Source organism: Lissotriton vulgaris, chromosome 7 (genome assembly GCF_964263255.1).
Source record: "Lissotriton vulgaris chromosome 7, aLisVul1.2, whole genome shotgun sequence".
In the NCBI taxonomy this organism is placed as follows: domain Eukaryota; kingdom Metazoa; phylum Chordata; class Amphibia; order Caudata; family Salamandridae; genus Lissotriton; species Lissotriton vulgaris.
The window spans coordinates 680167777-680181520 of NC_141695.1; the positions used below are offsets into that span (position 1 = coordinate 680167777).

The following is a 13744-nucleotide window of genomic DNA, read 5'->3' on the forward strand; positions in this document are numbered from 1 at the left end:
TGGTGTATCTGACGCATTATAATCCTCCCAGGGATCATTTGATGGCCCAAGAATATTGTCTGGGTCATCTGTGTCATCTATGGGATGCTCACTTTCTACCCCCTGTGAATAATTGTCTTCATCATCATCATCATCCTGCGGTATAGGGCTATATGAGCTGGATGGTGAGTGTACTGGAGAAATATCTGTTGGTATCTCTATCAATGGTGAAGGAATTCTTATGGGGGAAGTTTGAGCATGCTTTTTGAGAGGAACTGGAGGTGGTTTAGGAGAGTCCATTTTCCTCTTTTCAGGCACTGTAATGACATGTCCAGTCTTTGGATCAATATGAAGAGTCTTTTGCTTTGGGTCCGGGTGGAAAAGGTCTTCTGTTGAAAAATCCCTTTTCTGTGCCGATTTATCCTGTTTGGGACCTAAATGCTTAGGTTTTACAGTGTCTATTGTCTTTGGAGCAGATTTTGGCTTCAGTTCCGAAGACTTGGTATTATGTTTCTTTCTCGGATCTGAGCTTTTTGGGTCCGGAATTGTTGTTCCCGAAGTGCGTTTGGAATCATCGACCTTCGGAGCCGAAGTGTGTTTCGGTGCCGAAGCAGGCTTCGGGTCGGCTTTTTTCTGGTTGTCTTCGGTTCGGTAAACTTGGGAACGTCTTTTGGTGCTGAGCTTGTTTTCAGCTCGACTGGTTTCAGTACCGATGGCTGCTTCGGTGGCGGGGTTAATTTTGATTTGAGGACCTTTTGCTTGTCGGGATCGACAGACTGACTCTAGCCCGAGTCGACTTGAGGCTTCTTTGGAATCTTCGTTGCCGAACCAGAAGGCGGTGCGTCAGAAGGTTTTGGTCGGTGTGCACCTGGAACTGGAGGTTGAACCGAAGCCTGTCCCGGTATGGAGGGGGGGGGGGGGAGGGGGGGAGGAGGTGGAAGAAGATCATCGTCTTCAGATTGATCCTGGCTCCGGATGCTGAATCCTCTGCTTAGGAAACGATGTTGTCCTGCTGTTGTTCTTCAGACTCTACCTTGATCGGAGCCTCGTCTATGATGAGGTCTGGTGTCGATGAAGATGACTGTGCCATGACTCGTCGAGCTCAAAGGTCCCTGATGGTCTTCTTGGACCGGAACGAAGCGCAGGCCTCAAAGTCTCGACTCTCGTGCTCTGGAGACAAGCACAGATTGCAAACCTCATGAAGATCAGTGTGAGGAAATTTGTGTCCATGCTGAGGGCACTTCTTGAAGGGTGTTCTTTCCATGAGCCAAAGGCCCAATGGCGCAGTAGGGCCCGAAGGCCCCAACGAACGCTGGAATCAAGAAGCGCAAGCCTTTCTTCGACACGGGTAACTGGAATTAGTGTCGAAGACCATACCAATGATATGATGTAGGACTGGAAGTCGAAAATAGATCGTTAATGGGACCGAACGTTAAACACATCCAAGCCCGATGGCGGAAAGAAACAATCTGCAGATGGAGTTGATGCCCATGCGCACTACGATCTACAGGAGGAGTCATCCAACAGACAAACACTCTTCCAAGGCAACAACAAAGTGTAATCATCCGGGCCCATCACCAGATGGTGATCTATGCAATAGTGTGTGGTCTGCAGCCCATATGCCTCGAACATATTGTTTCTTCTTCCTTTTGTTTCTTCAAGTTTTGTGTGCTTGGATTCAAGGTGCAGGGTTTAGAAGCATGTTTTAGTTTTGATCTAATTATATTATACACTGTAGGGAATCTCAGAATAATAAAATGATTCTTGACCCTTCTGCATTGTTTAATAATTTCACAGATTGGTAAAATGGCTGAGTCATAAGAATATTGGCCAATATGTACTATCACACTGACCCACAAACACAGAATTGGTAAAAATCTATGACATATCAGCCTCATTTTTTAACAAGTCAGTATTGATAGCAGGTCACTTGCCAAACACCACAGGCCTTAAACATTCAATGCAAGGTTAGATAGGTACCTGTGAAAAGAGTGCTGCCACCATGCACATGGGTTAGTGAGGAAAATATTACAAAACTTTCCACATACCAACTAAGTTCATAGCTGCAAAGCACCCTGTTGTTATGTGTGATGTCTTATGCTAATCCTGGCTTTTTAACCAAACTACACTTTTCTGCTCGTTTTTTGAGTTCATATGTACAATGTTAACAGAAGGTCAAGACTGATAAAGTGAGACATATTCCAAGGGGACACAGGAGCTATGAATGTGCACACAACCGAAGCACCACATTAATGTAGTCAAGAAAATTATGGCGAAAAGTAATGATGAGTGCTTAAAGCATCAAGTTGCAGGAGCCTTAGAATACATGGAAACAAGTTAATCTGGTTTAATTAAAAATGTCAACTGTGTCATAAGTTATGAGTCTGTTGGCAGGGTTGGCCATCCCTACAATGTTATAATATTCAGAAAGGAGTAGATAAATGACCAACAACCAGGAATTTGTTTATTTGAATATAGCACTCTTACATTATTATTCCACTAACAGTGCTATAAACCAGACAGAGTTCTCACAGAGTGAATGTGAGAGGTAACAAGATAAGTGAAGCCAATGAGGTGTAAGTAACAATACAATACATACACTTTTTGTGCTTAAAGCAGTCTAACGTAAGTCCATTGTACACTGCCAATGGGAAGACACTACATACCCTGCATTACTTCTCCTTTAAAATAAATGTTTTACAAAGATCATTGTAAAAAAAACTGTTTCTTGTGTAAACACTGAAAAACACAGTTGTGTCTAATTTGTGGGTTAGACAGCTGATTAAACACTGATAAACATGGGTTTTACATGGTTTGGAAAACACCGACTAAGAAAACACCACTGAAATCCACAAAACACTGAAAACAGGATCGCCTAAATATAATATTTAGGGCCTCAAAGCCAACTATAGCAGTTTACTGCAAAAGCAAATACACTATAGTATGTAGAGTAGGTATCCTCAATTCCTAGGAATTTTGTTAGCTGTTAAGTACACACTCCTGGCAACATCAGTATTTTCATTTTAATCCTTTGAGAGTGTAGAATATGTAATATGCAAAAACACTTTGGCTGCCCAAGACCTAGCCATGTGTCTTCTTCCATCCAGCTAAAGAGGTTTAGTGGCAAAGGAAATTGGAAGGAACTTTTTTGCTTACATACAAACCATGCTCTGAAGTGCAATGGCAAACAGCATAAATAAAGCCTGCTGTAGTGCATAGAAATTAACATGAAATTTGTCTATGGGTACAAAAGATGCATGCGTTCCAAAGAAAGCACAATACAGCCTACTAGCCAATAGAAGGAAGGTGAAACTAAAGTTCTTCGGTGGTTTGAGATGAGATTTGATTCCAGAAGTCTGAAGCCAATGGCTGAAGGTTCCTTAGTATATGTATAGAATACAAAATGTTTGCAATTAATGTCAAATCTAAAAACATACTGGCCCAAAACAAATTGTTGAATGGACCTAAAATTGACAGAATGAGCAAAATAGATGGACTGAAATACTATCCAAAGCAATGCTCTTGGTTGTAATGAACTCAAGCATTCCAGTCATCACATTTTTAATTCCTTTCAAACGTTTACCTTCTGAAGTAGATCCTCAATCTTGGTTTTTCTTTTATATCTCTCCAAGCAGAAAGTGACAAAACAATTCCACATGGGTGCTGTAAGATCAAAGACACAATGAAATTCAATATATATATCATTATCAAAAACCCACAGTCCAGTTTTCATTATGACCTACAGGAGCAAGCTTGATTCAGGTATTTAAACAAATCGTATTTCTGATGTAAACTTGAATGACACAATTTGTTCTATTTCTTAAAGTACTTGTACATCAAATACAATGTTCCAGATTATTTGATAACTTTACTATCAGATATCAGTATGTATCCCTGCTTAGTTATAGAACTGGTACATCATTCAGCTATAAGAGGGAAAGCAAACCTTTGAGCTCTGCAGTTCGAGATTCCTAGATTGATCCATACTAGGAACTGATCCTCCAAAGTTTGTACAAGATCGTCACAGTTACTCAAGCTGTTGCACATTTGCCTTCTACCTATATGAGGTTTTAGAAAGATCATGTCTGTGTCTTACAAGTGACTTTGGGGAACGTATAACTGAGTCTTCTGTCTGGTAAGCATAATAGCACGCTACTGAATTTGGTGCAACAACGCCTTCCCTATATTTAGTTTATGAGAGAGTACTCATTCTTCATCCAATGAGTTTGCAACACAAAAGTCAATTGTCCTGCGCAAAATACTTTTTTTGTCTTTTTACTGTAGATTTTGGAAATTTAATAACTGAGAAAAGCAGACTAAGTAAGTGGGCTTCTGTTTGAAATTCTGTAGATGCATTTAAAGTTTGGAGGTAAACTGTGTGATGAATCAATTCTGAAAAAAGAAGGGCATCACTATCATGTTTAGATTGAATTCATTTAACTATTTAAGTCCTACCTGTCGTAGCAATTCCAAATTACACCCATACAGTGAGTCTCACCATTCTATGCTTAGGAACACGTTCTTTGCAGAGAGAATGAGAATTCAGAGTATATATCCTGCTCTTGACAGACTGTCTATTATGGAACAGGACATTTAATCAGATCTCACATCAAAAAATGATGATGCCTTCTTCAGCGTTGTTAACAGAGATAGCCCAAGTCCTTACTACAACTGTAAACATTACACACGCGTGTTATATCTAAATCATATGTGTTCGTATACTTATGATAAAATATTTACACATGCAGTTGCATAAAGCAATCAATACAAAAATCCCAAAGCGGTGCCTAGTTGCTGGCTTGCTTGAAGCGGGGTTGCAGCGCCTGTTCTCGCTCGCCTTCGTATATTTCGGGAGAGCGTTTCGTGTGGCTCTGGTCTCCTGCTGTGTTACCCGTAAGGGTCGTTTGGACTTTGTGCCTTCAGAGTATTGCACATAACGGACTGGCACCAAATATTGTGGCGTTTCTTCATTGCACTCTTTGCTCTCAGATCACAGGCATGGGTTGAAGCCTAGTTACTTGATAGAGAGTGATATTTCTCCTGCTGCAACATTATACTTACGTACTTTGGAGATACCATATGGTCCTTATGGGGGGTGTCCACCTGAATTGTTGAATCATGTACACACAATGATTATTATGATGTTTGGTCAACATTCCGATTCCATTAGCGGATGTTCTGCTTATATGATGCTGACGATTATTTCTCAAACGACCACAAGTGTATAATCATCTGCAGGTAGCAGATTTATTATCAACCAACGTTTAGGTGTACGTAGAAAGCCTGATATATATATATATATATAATTTAACATTATTTCTCCAGGCACAGCGGTGTGATATTATAATTCCCTTACACATCATTTACTGCAGATATTACTTGAACGATGCCTTGCAAATTGCACGTAGGGTTGTGGTTGGTTGTTTTTCTCTTTTAGGTCTCCTTCCCTGTGTGCTCATCCTAATTCCCATTCACTAACATACCATCCAATTTCAGGCCTATCTCTTTATTGCCAACTTTTGCAAAGATACTGGAAAAACATGTTCACAGAGTCCTCACTGATTTCATTACTATCCACGATCTACTGCCCCTTCACCAGTCAGGATTCCGCACAGGGTTCTCTACAGAGACGACCCTGTTAGGCGTAACTGAGAACATCCGTCTAATGTTGGACCGCGGAGAAACGGTTGCCTGCTGTTACTGGACCTCAGTGCAGCATTTGATACTGTGTCACATGCTGTACTTGAGCAAACTCTCCACACCACCGGTATCCGAGGCGCCTCTAGCAATTGGATTAAATCTCTACTAGAACATCGTACTTTCCAAGTTTTCTCCCAATCCGCCTGCTCTGACACTATGATCCTTAAACACGGAGTGCCTCAGGGCTCTATATTGAGCCCACTGCTCTTCAATATTTACATGAGCCCATTAGCCAAAATGATAGAAGAGACTGGACTAATCATGTTCTCTTATGCTGATGATTCTCAGCTTATTTTCTCCCTATCATCCTCGGATCCTAACAACATCTCGTCATTAAAACTCGGCCTCACCAACATCACAGAGTGGATGAGAAAAAACGTTCTCAAACTTAATGGCGAGAAAACAGAGCTACTTGTTTTGGGTAAGAACAAAGAGCTTTGGGGACCCCAACACTGGCCCGATGTGATGGGTACCCCCCCGGCTCCAGTCAAATCAGCCCGCAACCTTAGAGTCATCATTGATGAATCACTCGATCTTAACCAGCAAGCAGCCAAGACATCAGCTACATGCTTTGCGATTTTAAAGTGGTTAAAAAAAATCTGTTGGATGTTGCCCAAAAACACCCAAAAATCGGTCATCAACGCTCTGATAACTTCCAGGCTTGATTATGCCAATGTGCTATACCTGGGGGCCAATAAGGCCACAACCCGACGACTACAGACTGTGCAGAATGCCGCCGCAAGATTACTGTGGAAAATTCCCATCTCCACACCCACCACCAAGTACATCCCTGAATTACACTGGCTGAAAATCGAGAACCGGGTAAAATTTAAATCCTTATGTATTATGCACAGGATTTCAACTAACAAGGCACCCAAGTACCTACAAAATCTTATACACCCCTACCGTCCATCCCGTACCCTTCGCTCAGCTACAGCCAATCACTTTGTGATTCCCAAAATCAGGCTGGCGAGAATGGGCGGTAAATCGTTTTCATATCTCGGACCTTCTCTTTGGAACACACTTCCACTGACCCTTAGGCAGGAAACCAACCACTTGAAATTCAGGAAGGCCTTAAAAACCTGGCTGTTCAACATCTAAAACCTGAACTTCTCAATGCACTGGATCATCAGCGCCGGGAAACCCTTTGTTGGGTAGCTGTAGCGCTATAAAAATGAAACAAACAAATAAATAAATAAATAAATTCACTGCTGGGGCAACTCTGGTTTATCTCCTAAAATACTGATGAACAATGGAGTTAAACAAGGTTGCCTGTTAGCACTTTTATTATTTTCCCTTTACATATTTGATTTACCATCAGCTCTGGCCACATCGGGTGGGGATGCCCCCAAGTTAGGTCACCGTAATATAACCTCATTGCTTTAGGCAGACGATATTGCGAATTAGGACTAACTCCTAGGGGATTTCAGAGTCAATAGGTCTGTCTGCAGAAGTTTGCTGATAGTCTTATTTAAAATATCATATTAGTAAGAGTGAAGTGATGATCTTTTGTGCCAAAGGAAGAAAACATTTGAAAAAGTATAAGTGACGATTAGGTACTCAGGACTTGGAATGTGTTGATTCATATCCCTATTTGGACAAACTTTTCTCCATCAATCTTTCTGTGAAACCGCACATTTCACAAATATCAGGGAAAGTGATGGCACATACTTACGCATTTCTAACACTTTATAGCGCTGTAGGCCACAGACACTATCGATTTACTGTCCATGTAGAATGTAAAAATCCCTTCGACTTTATGTGTTTGAAATAAAAGAAGCAAAGATTTGGAGCTTTCTTCATGAGATAGAGAGGAAAACACCTCGTAAAATCTGTAAGGTAAGTACCCATGCACTTGCTGGACCCTTATGGTTAGAAATGGGGCTCCCAAGTATCTATGTTAAGGGGCTAGCTGCCGTCCTTTGTTGGGGGCCACAGTCTTTTGATTAGTAACAGGAATCCCTTTAGAAGCCTACTTTGTTCAGAAGCATTGGCCCAATGTAGGACTACTCTTATTTTATTTTTTTTAAATTGCGCTACCCAGTTTACAGACACTATTAAAAACAAAACGACTTGAAGCTGGACAATCCCTTTATGACTAAACCACCCCCCCCCCCCCCCAACATTTCCCCCAGACCCTGGGATATTTCTTGGGAGACCCACGTGCCGCATACAAGACTTTCTCCTGTGTGGTGCACCAGTCCACCCTAGTCCATCATCGCCCAACACTCGGGGGTTCAGGGCACTTCCAGGAGGCCTCAATGTCTCTTTTGACAACAGCCATAGCTGTAGTAAAAAAAAACCTTCTTATTCCGAGACCCATCCAACCCATCAGTGATGCCCAGGATTTTGTGTTTTGGATTGTGGGGGACCTCCCACCCTAAGATTTCGGTGAGTTCTACCTTTATTTCCCTCCAGAACCGCGCCAGGCAGAGGCAGGCCCATACCAAATTGGGGCAAGTCAGCCGGGTTGTGATCACACCTACTACAAGCTGAGGTCGGACTGAACCCCGCCCGATGGAGGCGCACCAGATTGAGGTATGCAGTGTGTAAATAATAGAGTTGCACCAGGCGCAGCCTAGCAGATGCGGTGACCGTTCTAGGGGCCATAAGGGCGTCATGCAGTCCTCCTCCTCCAAGGGGTCCACCCAGTCCTCCACCTGAGCACGCAGTCGGTCTAGGGAAGTAGTGGTATTGTTGATCAGTGTACGATAAATGCAGGAGATGTCACCATTCCCCAGGTCCCTAAACATAATCTGAGCTTCAGGCGGGCCGTGATCAGGAAGCCGTGTACCTGATGTAAGGTGCGTGTGGAGGGCGTGCCGCAGTTGCAAATTCCTAAAGAATTGCGATTGGTGCAGTGAGTATCGGTACTGGAGTTCTCCAAAAGAACGCATGTGGTCCCCCACCCATACATCATCCAATTGTGAAATACCAATAAGGCCCCAAGCCCTGAAGCCCTGCAGCTCATTAACCTCTTTGAGCCAGGTCCCCTGCCACAAGGGTGTACACTGGGTCAGTGTGTGTGTCCATTTGGTGTGCTGCAGTGCAGCCCGCCAGGCCAGTAACAGAGCGCATCACTTCTGGTAGACCAGAAGGAATAGGAGCCCATACAACATGGACTGAATGCTAAAGAAGCCCAATTCCCCAAATTCGAGCATGTAAGCCGGGTCAGACCATCCCCCGTCGAACCAGTTGTGTATTTATTTATTTATTTATTTGCGGATTTATAACGCGCTAGGATCACCTCCCAAAGGAGTATCTCCGCGCCTTTGGCATCCTTCATGCACATGGACAGTGAGTACATGTCCTATCTTATAGTTTTAAAATAAAAAGGTTTTTAATTGTTTCCTGAACGGAAGATATTCCTTACAGAGTCTTAAGGAAACTGGGAGGCTGTTCCACAGCATTGGACCCGCAATTTAAAGGGCTCTACCACCCTGTCTAGTCTTTTTTGCTCTCGGGACCTGTAGCAGAGCTTGTTCACTGGATCTTAAGGATCGCAAAGGTTTGTAGGGGAGAAATTTATTAGACAAATACCCAGGGCCTTTCTTCTGGAGACACTTGTGTTTTATGCAACAGGTCTTGTACTTCACCCTTTGCTTGACTGGAAGCCAATGCAGGGTGTTCAAGAGGGGTTTGGAGTGGGTGCGAGGAAGCTGTTTTAGAACAAGGCGAGCCGCAGTATTTTGGACCACCTGCAATCTGGCAATTACTCCCTCATTGGCTGACAGAAGCAGCCCATTACAATAGTCTAAACGACTCAACACCAGGGCCTGCACTAGCGTTTTCCTGGTGGAGTCAGGGAGCAAGGGAAACACTTTCCTTAACATACCGATGACATGAAAACAGGAGCCCACCACTTGGTTGCTATGTTGCTTCAGGGATAGCTCCTGGTCCAGACGCACACCGAGATTTTTTACCACCTGTTTAGGCTCCGGGACTGGGCCCAAATCCTGTGGCCACCAATCAGGGGACCACAGGAGTTTGGCCTCACCGAACAGCAACACCTCAGTTTTAGCAACATTACATTGCAGGAAGTTAGATGCCATCCAGTGGACCACTGCCTTCATCCCCTGGGAGAAGGCATTCCTGACCTCATCGGTAAAGTGTGTAAAAGGGAAGAGGAGTTGGGTGTCGTCCGCATACGAGACAGGGATAAACCCATGGGACCTCATGATGTTCGCTAGGGGGGCCACGTAGATATTGAACAAGGTAGGGCTCAAGCAAGAGCCCTGTGGCACCCCCTTCGAGATCTCCAACTCCTCTGACCGATAGGCGCCCAAGGTGACTGTTTGGGTGCGGTCTGTCAGGAAGCTCCTCATCCACGCTAGGGCCTCACCTTCCAGGCCGATGTTGATAAGCCTGGTGGTCAAGATGTCATGTGACACGGTGTCAAACGCCGCAGAAAGATCCAACAGAACCAGGATAGCAGAATGACCTTTATCCTGGAACATGTGTAAATTGTCTGCGACTGACAACAAGGTGGTCTCGGTGCTATGCCTCAGCCTGAAACCCGACTGGGATGGATCCAGTCCATCTGTCTCCTCAACATAATTGGACAAATGCCTATTAACAAATTTCTCTATCACTTTACCCATAAAGGGAAGGAGAGAAATAGGTCTCAGATTGGTGAGTTCCGTCCAAGGAATGGTGGTGTTTTTCCTCAGCGGTCTCACAAGTGCCCTTTTCCAGTCCCTCGGGACCTCTCCCGTACTTAGTGACAAGTTGATTAACTGCTGGATTTCTGGGCCCAGAACTTCCGCCAGCATGGGCATGATGCGGGCAGGGATGAGGTCCTCGGGGCTGCCACTCTTAATCTCAGTCATTAGAGCAGTGACTTCCTCCAAGGAAATATGGGGAAAGTTCTTTAAATACTTGGCATGTGGCCTGTGTTGTGTGTTGTTATGGAAAAGACTATTGGGATCGACCACCTCAGTATTCTTTGAGGTCATTATCTTTCCATAGATAGCATCTATCTTCCTCATGAAGAATTGAGAGATCCCATCGCATAGGTCTTGAGATGCCACCTCTACAGTTTCACATGCCACAGGCTTAGTAAAAGTTTGTAAGATCTTAAATAAAACTTTTGAATCTTTCCCTGCCTTGGTGAGTTGCATCGCGATATGGTTTTTGCGAGCTGCCCTTATGGCCTTGTGATAGGACCTGAAAGCGGTTATGTGGTATTGTTTATCCTCTGGTATCCGAGACGGTCTCCATACTTTTTCTAACTTTCTTGTTTTTTGTTTCATCAGTCTCAGATCCTCGGAATACCATATTTCTTGTTTGACTGCCTGACTGGGTTTGTATATTTTCATCGGAATAGTGTGGTTAATTGCTTCACTAACTGCCTTTTCAAACCGTTCAAGTTCACTTGACATAGTTCCTCTATGATCATTGATCAGGGGGGCTTGATAGGCTTCACGAAAATTTTCCGCCGTTAATTTGTGCCAGGGTCTTCTTTTAGTGGGCAAGGGTAACTGTATGCGTGGCTTATCCATAGCATCAGTGTAAAATTTTAAAATAAAATGGTCAGTCCATTCAACCTGGGTAGGGGGCATACACATAGTTAGGGGGGAGTTAGAAAACACTAGAGCTAAAGTGTGACCAGCCTCATGTGTAGGTCCCTGATTATGGAGAGAAGTTGTGTGGTGAGGTAGTATAAATAAAAGAGTCATTCCTAGACCCTCATCAAACGAAGGTATCCTGCAGATATTTAGCGCCTACCTCGGGACCTACCTCTCCCCCACAGGAACTTGTTGGCCATGCTATCCAGTTCGCTGAACCAGGCCCTGGCAAAACACATGGGGTTGTTTTGAAGAACGTAAAGGAAGCACCATCATTTTAAAGAGGGCCACCCTCCCCATGGGGTTCAGGGGCAGCGACTGCCCCTTCTGGAGGTCTGCCTTGGCCCGTTTCACCAGGGGAGTGACGTTGAGGGCCCAGCTCCGCTCAGGGAGTAAGGTCATCCATATCCCCAGGTATTTGAAGGATTTACGGCGAAAAGGTATATCAGATTGCCAATCGAGGCATTCCCGGGATAGATGGAGGAGAACCAGAACCGATTAGTCAGGGGTCAACCAGAGGCCAGAGGCCCGTTCGAAGGAATGCAGAAGAAAGCGGAGACAATGTGGACCTGACTAGGTGGGGTCTGCTAAAATAGATGAGGATGTCGTCCGCATAGAGGGCAATTTTGTCTGGCTCGGTGTTGGGCCATTCCCATTCCCGCACGTGTTCACATGACCGCATCAGGGATGCCAAGGGTTCCATCACTAAAGCAAAGAGCACGGGGGAAAGGGGACAACCCTGCCTCATTCCCCCGCAAATTGAGAAGGGCTTCGACAGGACCCCGTTTACCAGGACATGAACTCGCGGGAGGGCGTAAGAACCTTGACCATGGCCCAAAAGCGTGGAGGACCCCTCCTCACGGTAGGATGTGCGTAAACGAGTCCATCAGGAAGAAAAGGAATACTTTGAGTCTTAGCGCAGCCGCCGTCTGTGGAGCCAAGCCCGGCAGGCAGCGACTAGTTCAAACAGGGTCTTTCAGGAGCATCCAGCTACTTGAGATGTCCGTGTCCCGTAGATTGGGCAAAGAGGGCCGGGGCGAAGCACCTCCGCGGTCCAGACGGCCAGATGAGCCAGAGCGCCTCCCGGCTGATTATCCATCAGAGAGCAGTATTGGTTGTCAGGAGTGGCTCGGTGGGGAGTTCGACCGGGCTCGTCTCTGCCCATGGCGCCTGTGGGAGCAGTTGCGTTGGGGCTGGGGAGAGAAAGGTGCGCACAGCCAGGGATACCGCACCAGGTGCGAGGCAAATTTCAGGGTAGGATGGCTCATTTAGGGTGAGGATTACGGGCGGATGTTTCGGGAGCACTCTCAAAGTGCATCCACCATCTTGGCTCTGCAAACCTCGCCCCTTAATCTTAAATTTTTTAATGTAGCACTATAGCACTTTAACTCAAATAGGGGTGAGCTTATGGCAATGTCTCGTTTAGCACTCAAGATCTTTCTAAAACATACCATATAATAAGCATTGATGTTTGTTGTAACCATTGTTTTTGGAATACAGAGTGCAAACAGTGTGAAATGCCATGCAACTTTTATTTAATATAGTAAATTAAATGCTATGTTTAAAAAAAATACCTTTTTTAAAAAGCTTTTTAGATACATATGAATTATGAAATCTGTAGTCTTTGTAAAGTGGACATCATTGTAGATCTGGATCTTATAAATACAATTGAATTGAATTACATGCACGAAGCCCAGATAAGTAGGGGACATAAAACATTATCCAGCCCTTGTAGGCTGCTGAAAATAATCAATGAGAAACATGTCCTACTATAATCAACCAATTCATAGGTTATTGTACCACACAGAGACCCAGGAAGCTTTGGTAAGCAAGGGCTTCAAAGGGAAGTGCACCCCAGTAGATCTGTGAGCCCCATGCAGGGGCAAGGGTTCCAAAGAGAAAGACGTCCAGACAAAACAAGCATGGCACAGGCAGAGGGGTCTATGTGAAAAGCGGAGGCTCGCTGAATGATGTAGCATCTACAGGGAGGATCATTAATACAAGCAGCTCCCAAATGTCTAATAATACCTTGCCCAACACTACATTGCTTACTGGGCACATATTAACTGAAATGATTTACAAATGCATGATGTATAGAAATAACAAGGATGCACTATGTTATTTAAAATGCAATACTTAATGCACTGTCAAAAATAAATCTTTGACAAAGCTAGGAATAAACAAGCTAAAAAGAAATCCCCATAATGCAACACACTTCTTTTACTGGAATTCATTATCAGAAAGGAACAAATATAGACTAAATAATCTTTATCCTTTGATTCGTCAAGTCTCCATAACCCTCAACTTTTTATAGATTGCCTTTAGACTTAAAAGTCAGATTTAGAGTTTGGCAGATGTTTGTGTTGGAGTATACTATCTGCCAAATCCTTGGTTTGTGCCCTTCATTTAGAGACTGGCGGACCGTCAGGTTTACGTCAGCATTGCCCCCTTTGGCTTGGTTTATGGAGTGCTACATCTGACAGACCAACGGGCCATAA

General features: G+C 44.2%; 1 protein-coding gene across 1 annotated transcript in view; it reads right to left on the bottom strand.

Annotated features, from left to right (window-relative positions):
- Positions 1-13744, bottom strand: part of UTP6 (UTP6 small subunit processome component) — a 391901-nt gene that overhangs the window by 157440 nt on the left and 220717 nt on the right. Inside the window, exon 12 of the mRNA XM_086930881.1 lies at positions 3563-3642. Coding sequence (XP_086787007.1) covers positions 3563-3642 — 80 coding nt within the window. The remainder of the gene's footprint in view (positions 1-3562; positions 3643-13744) is intronic.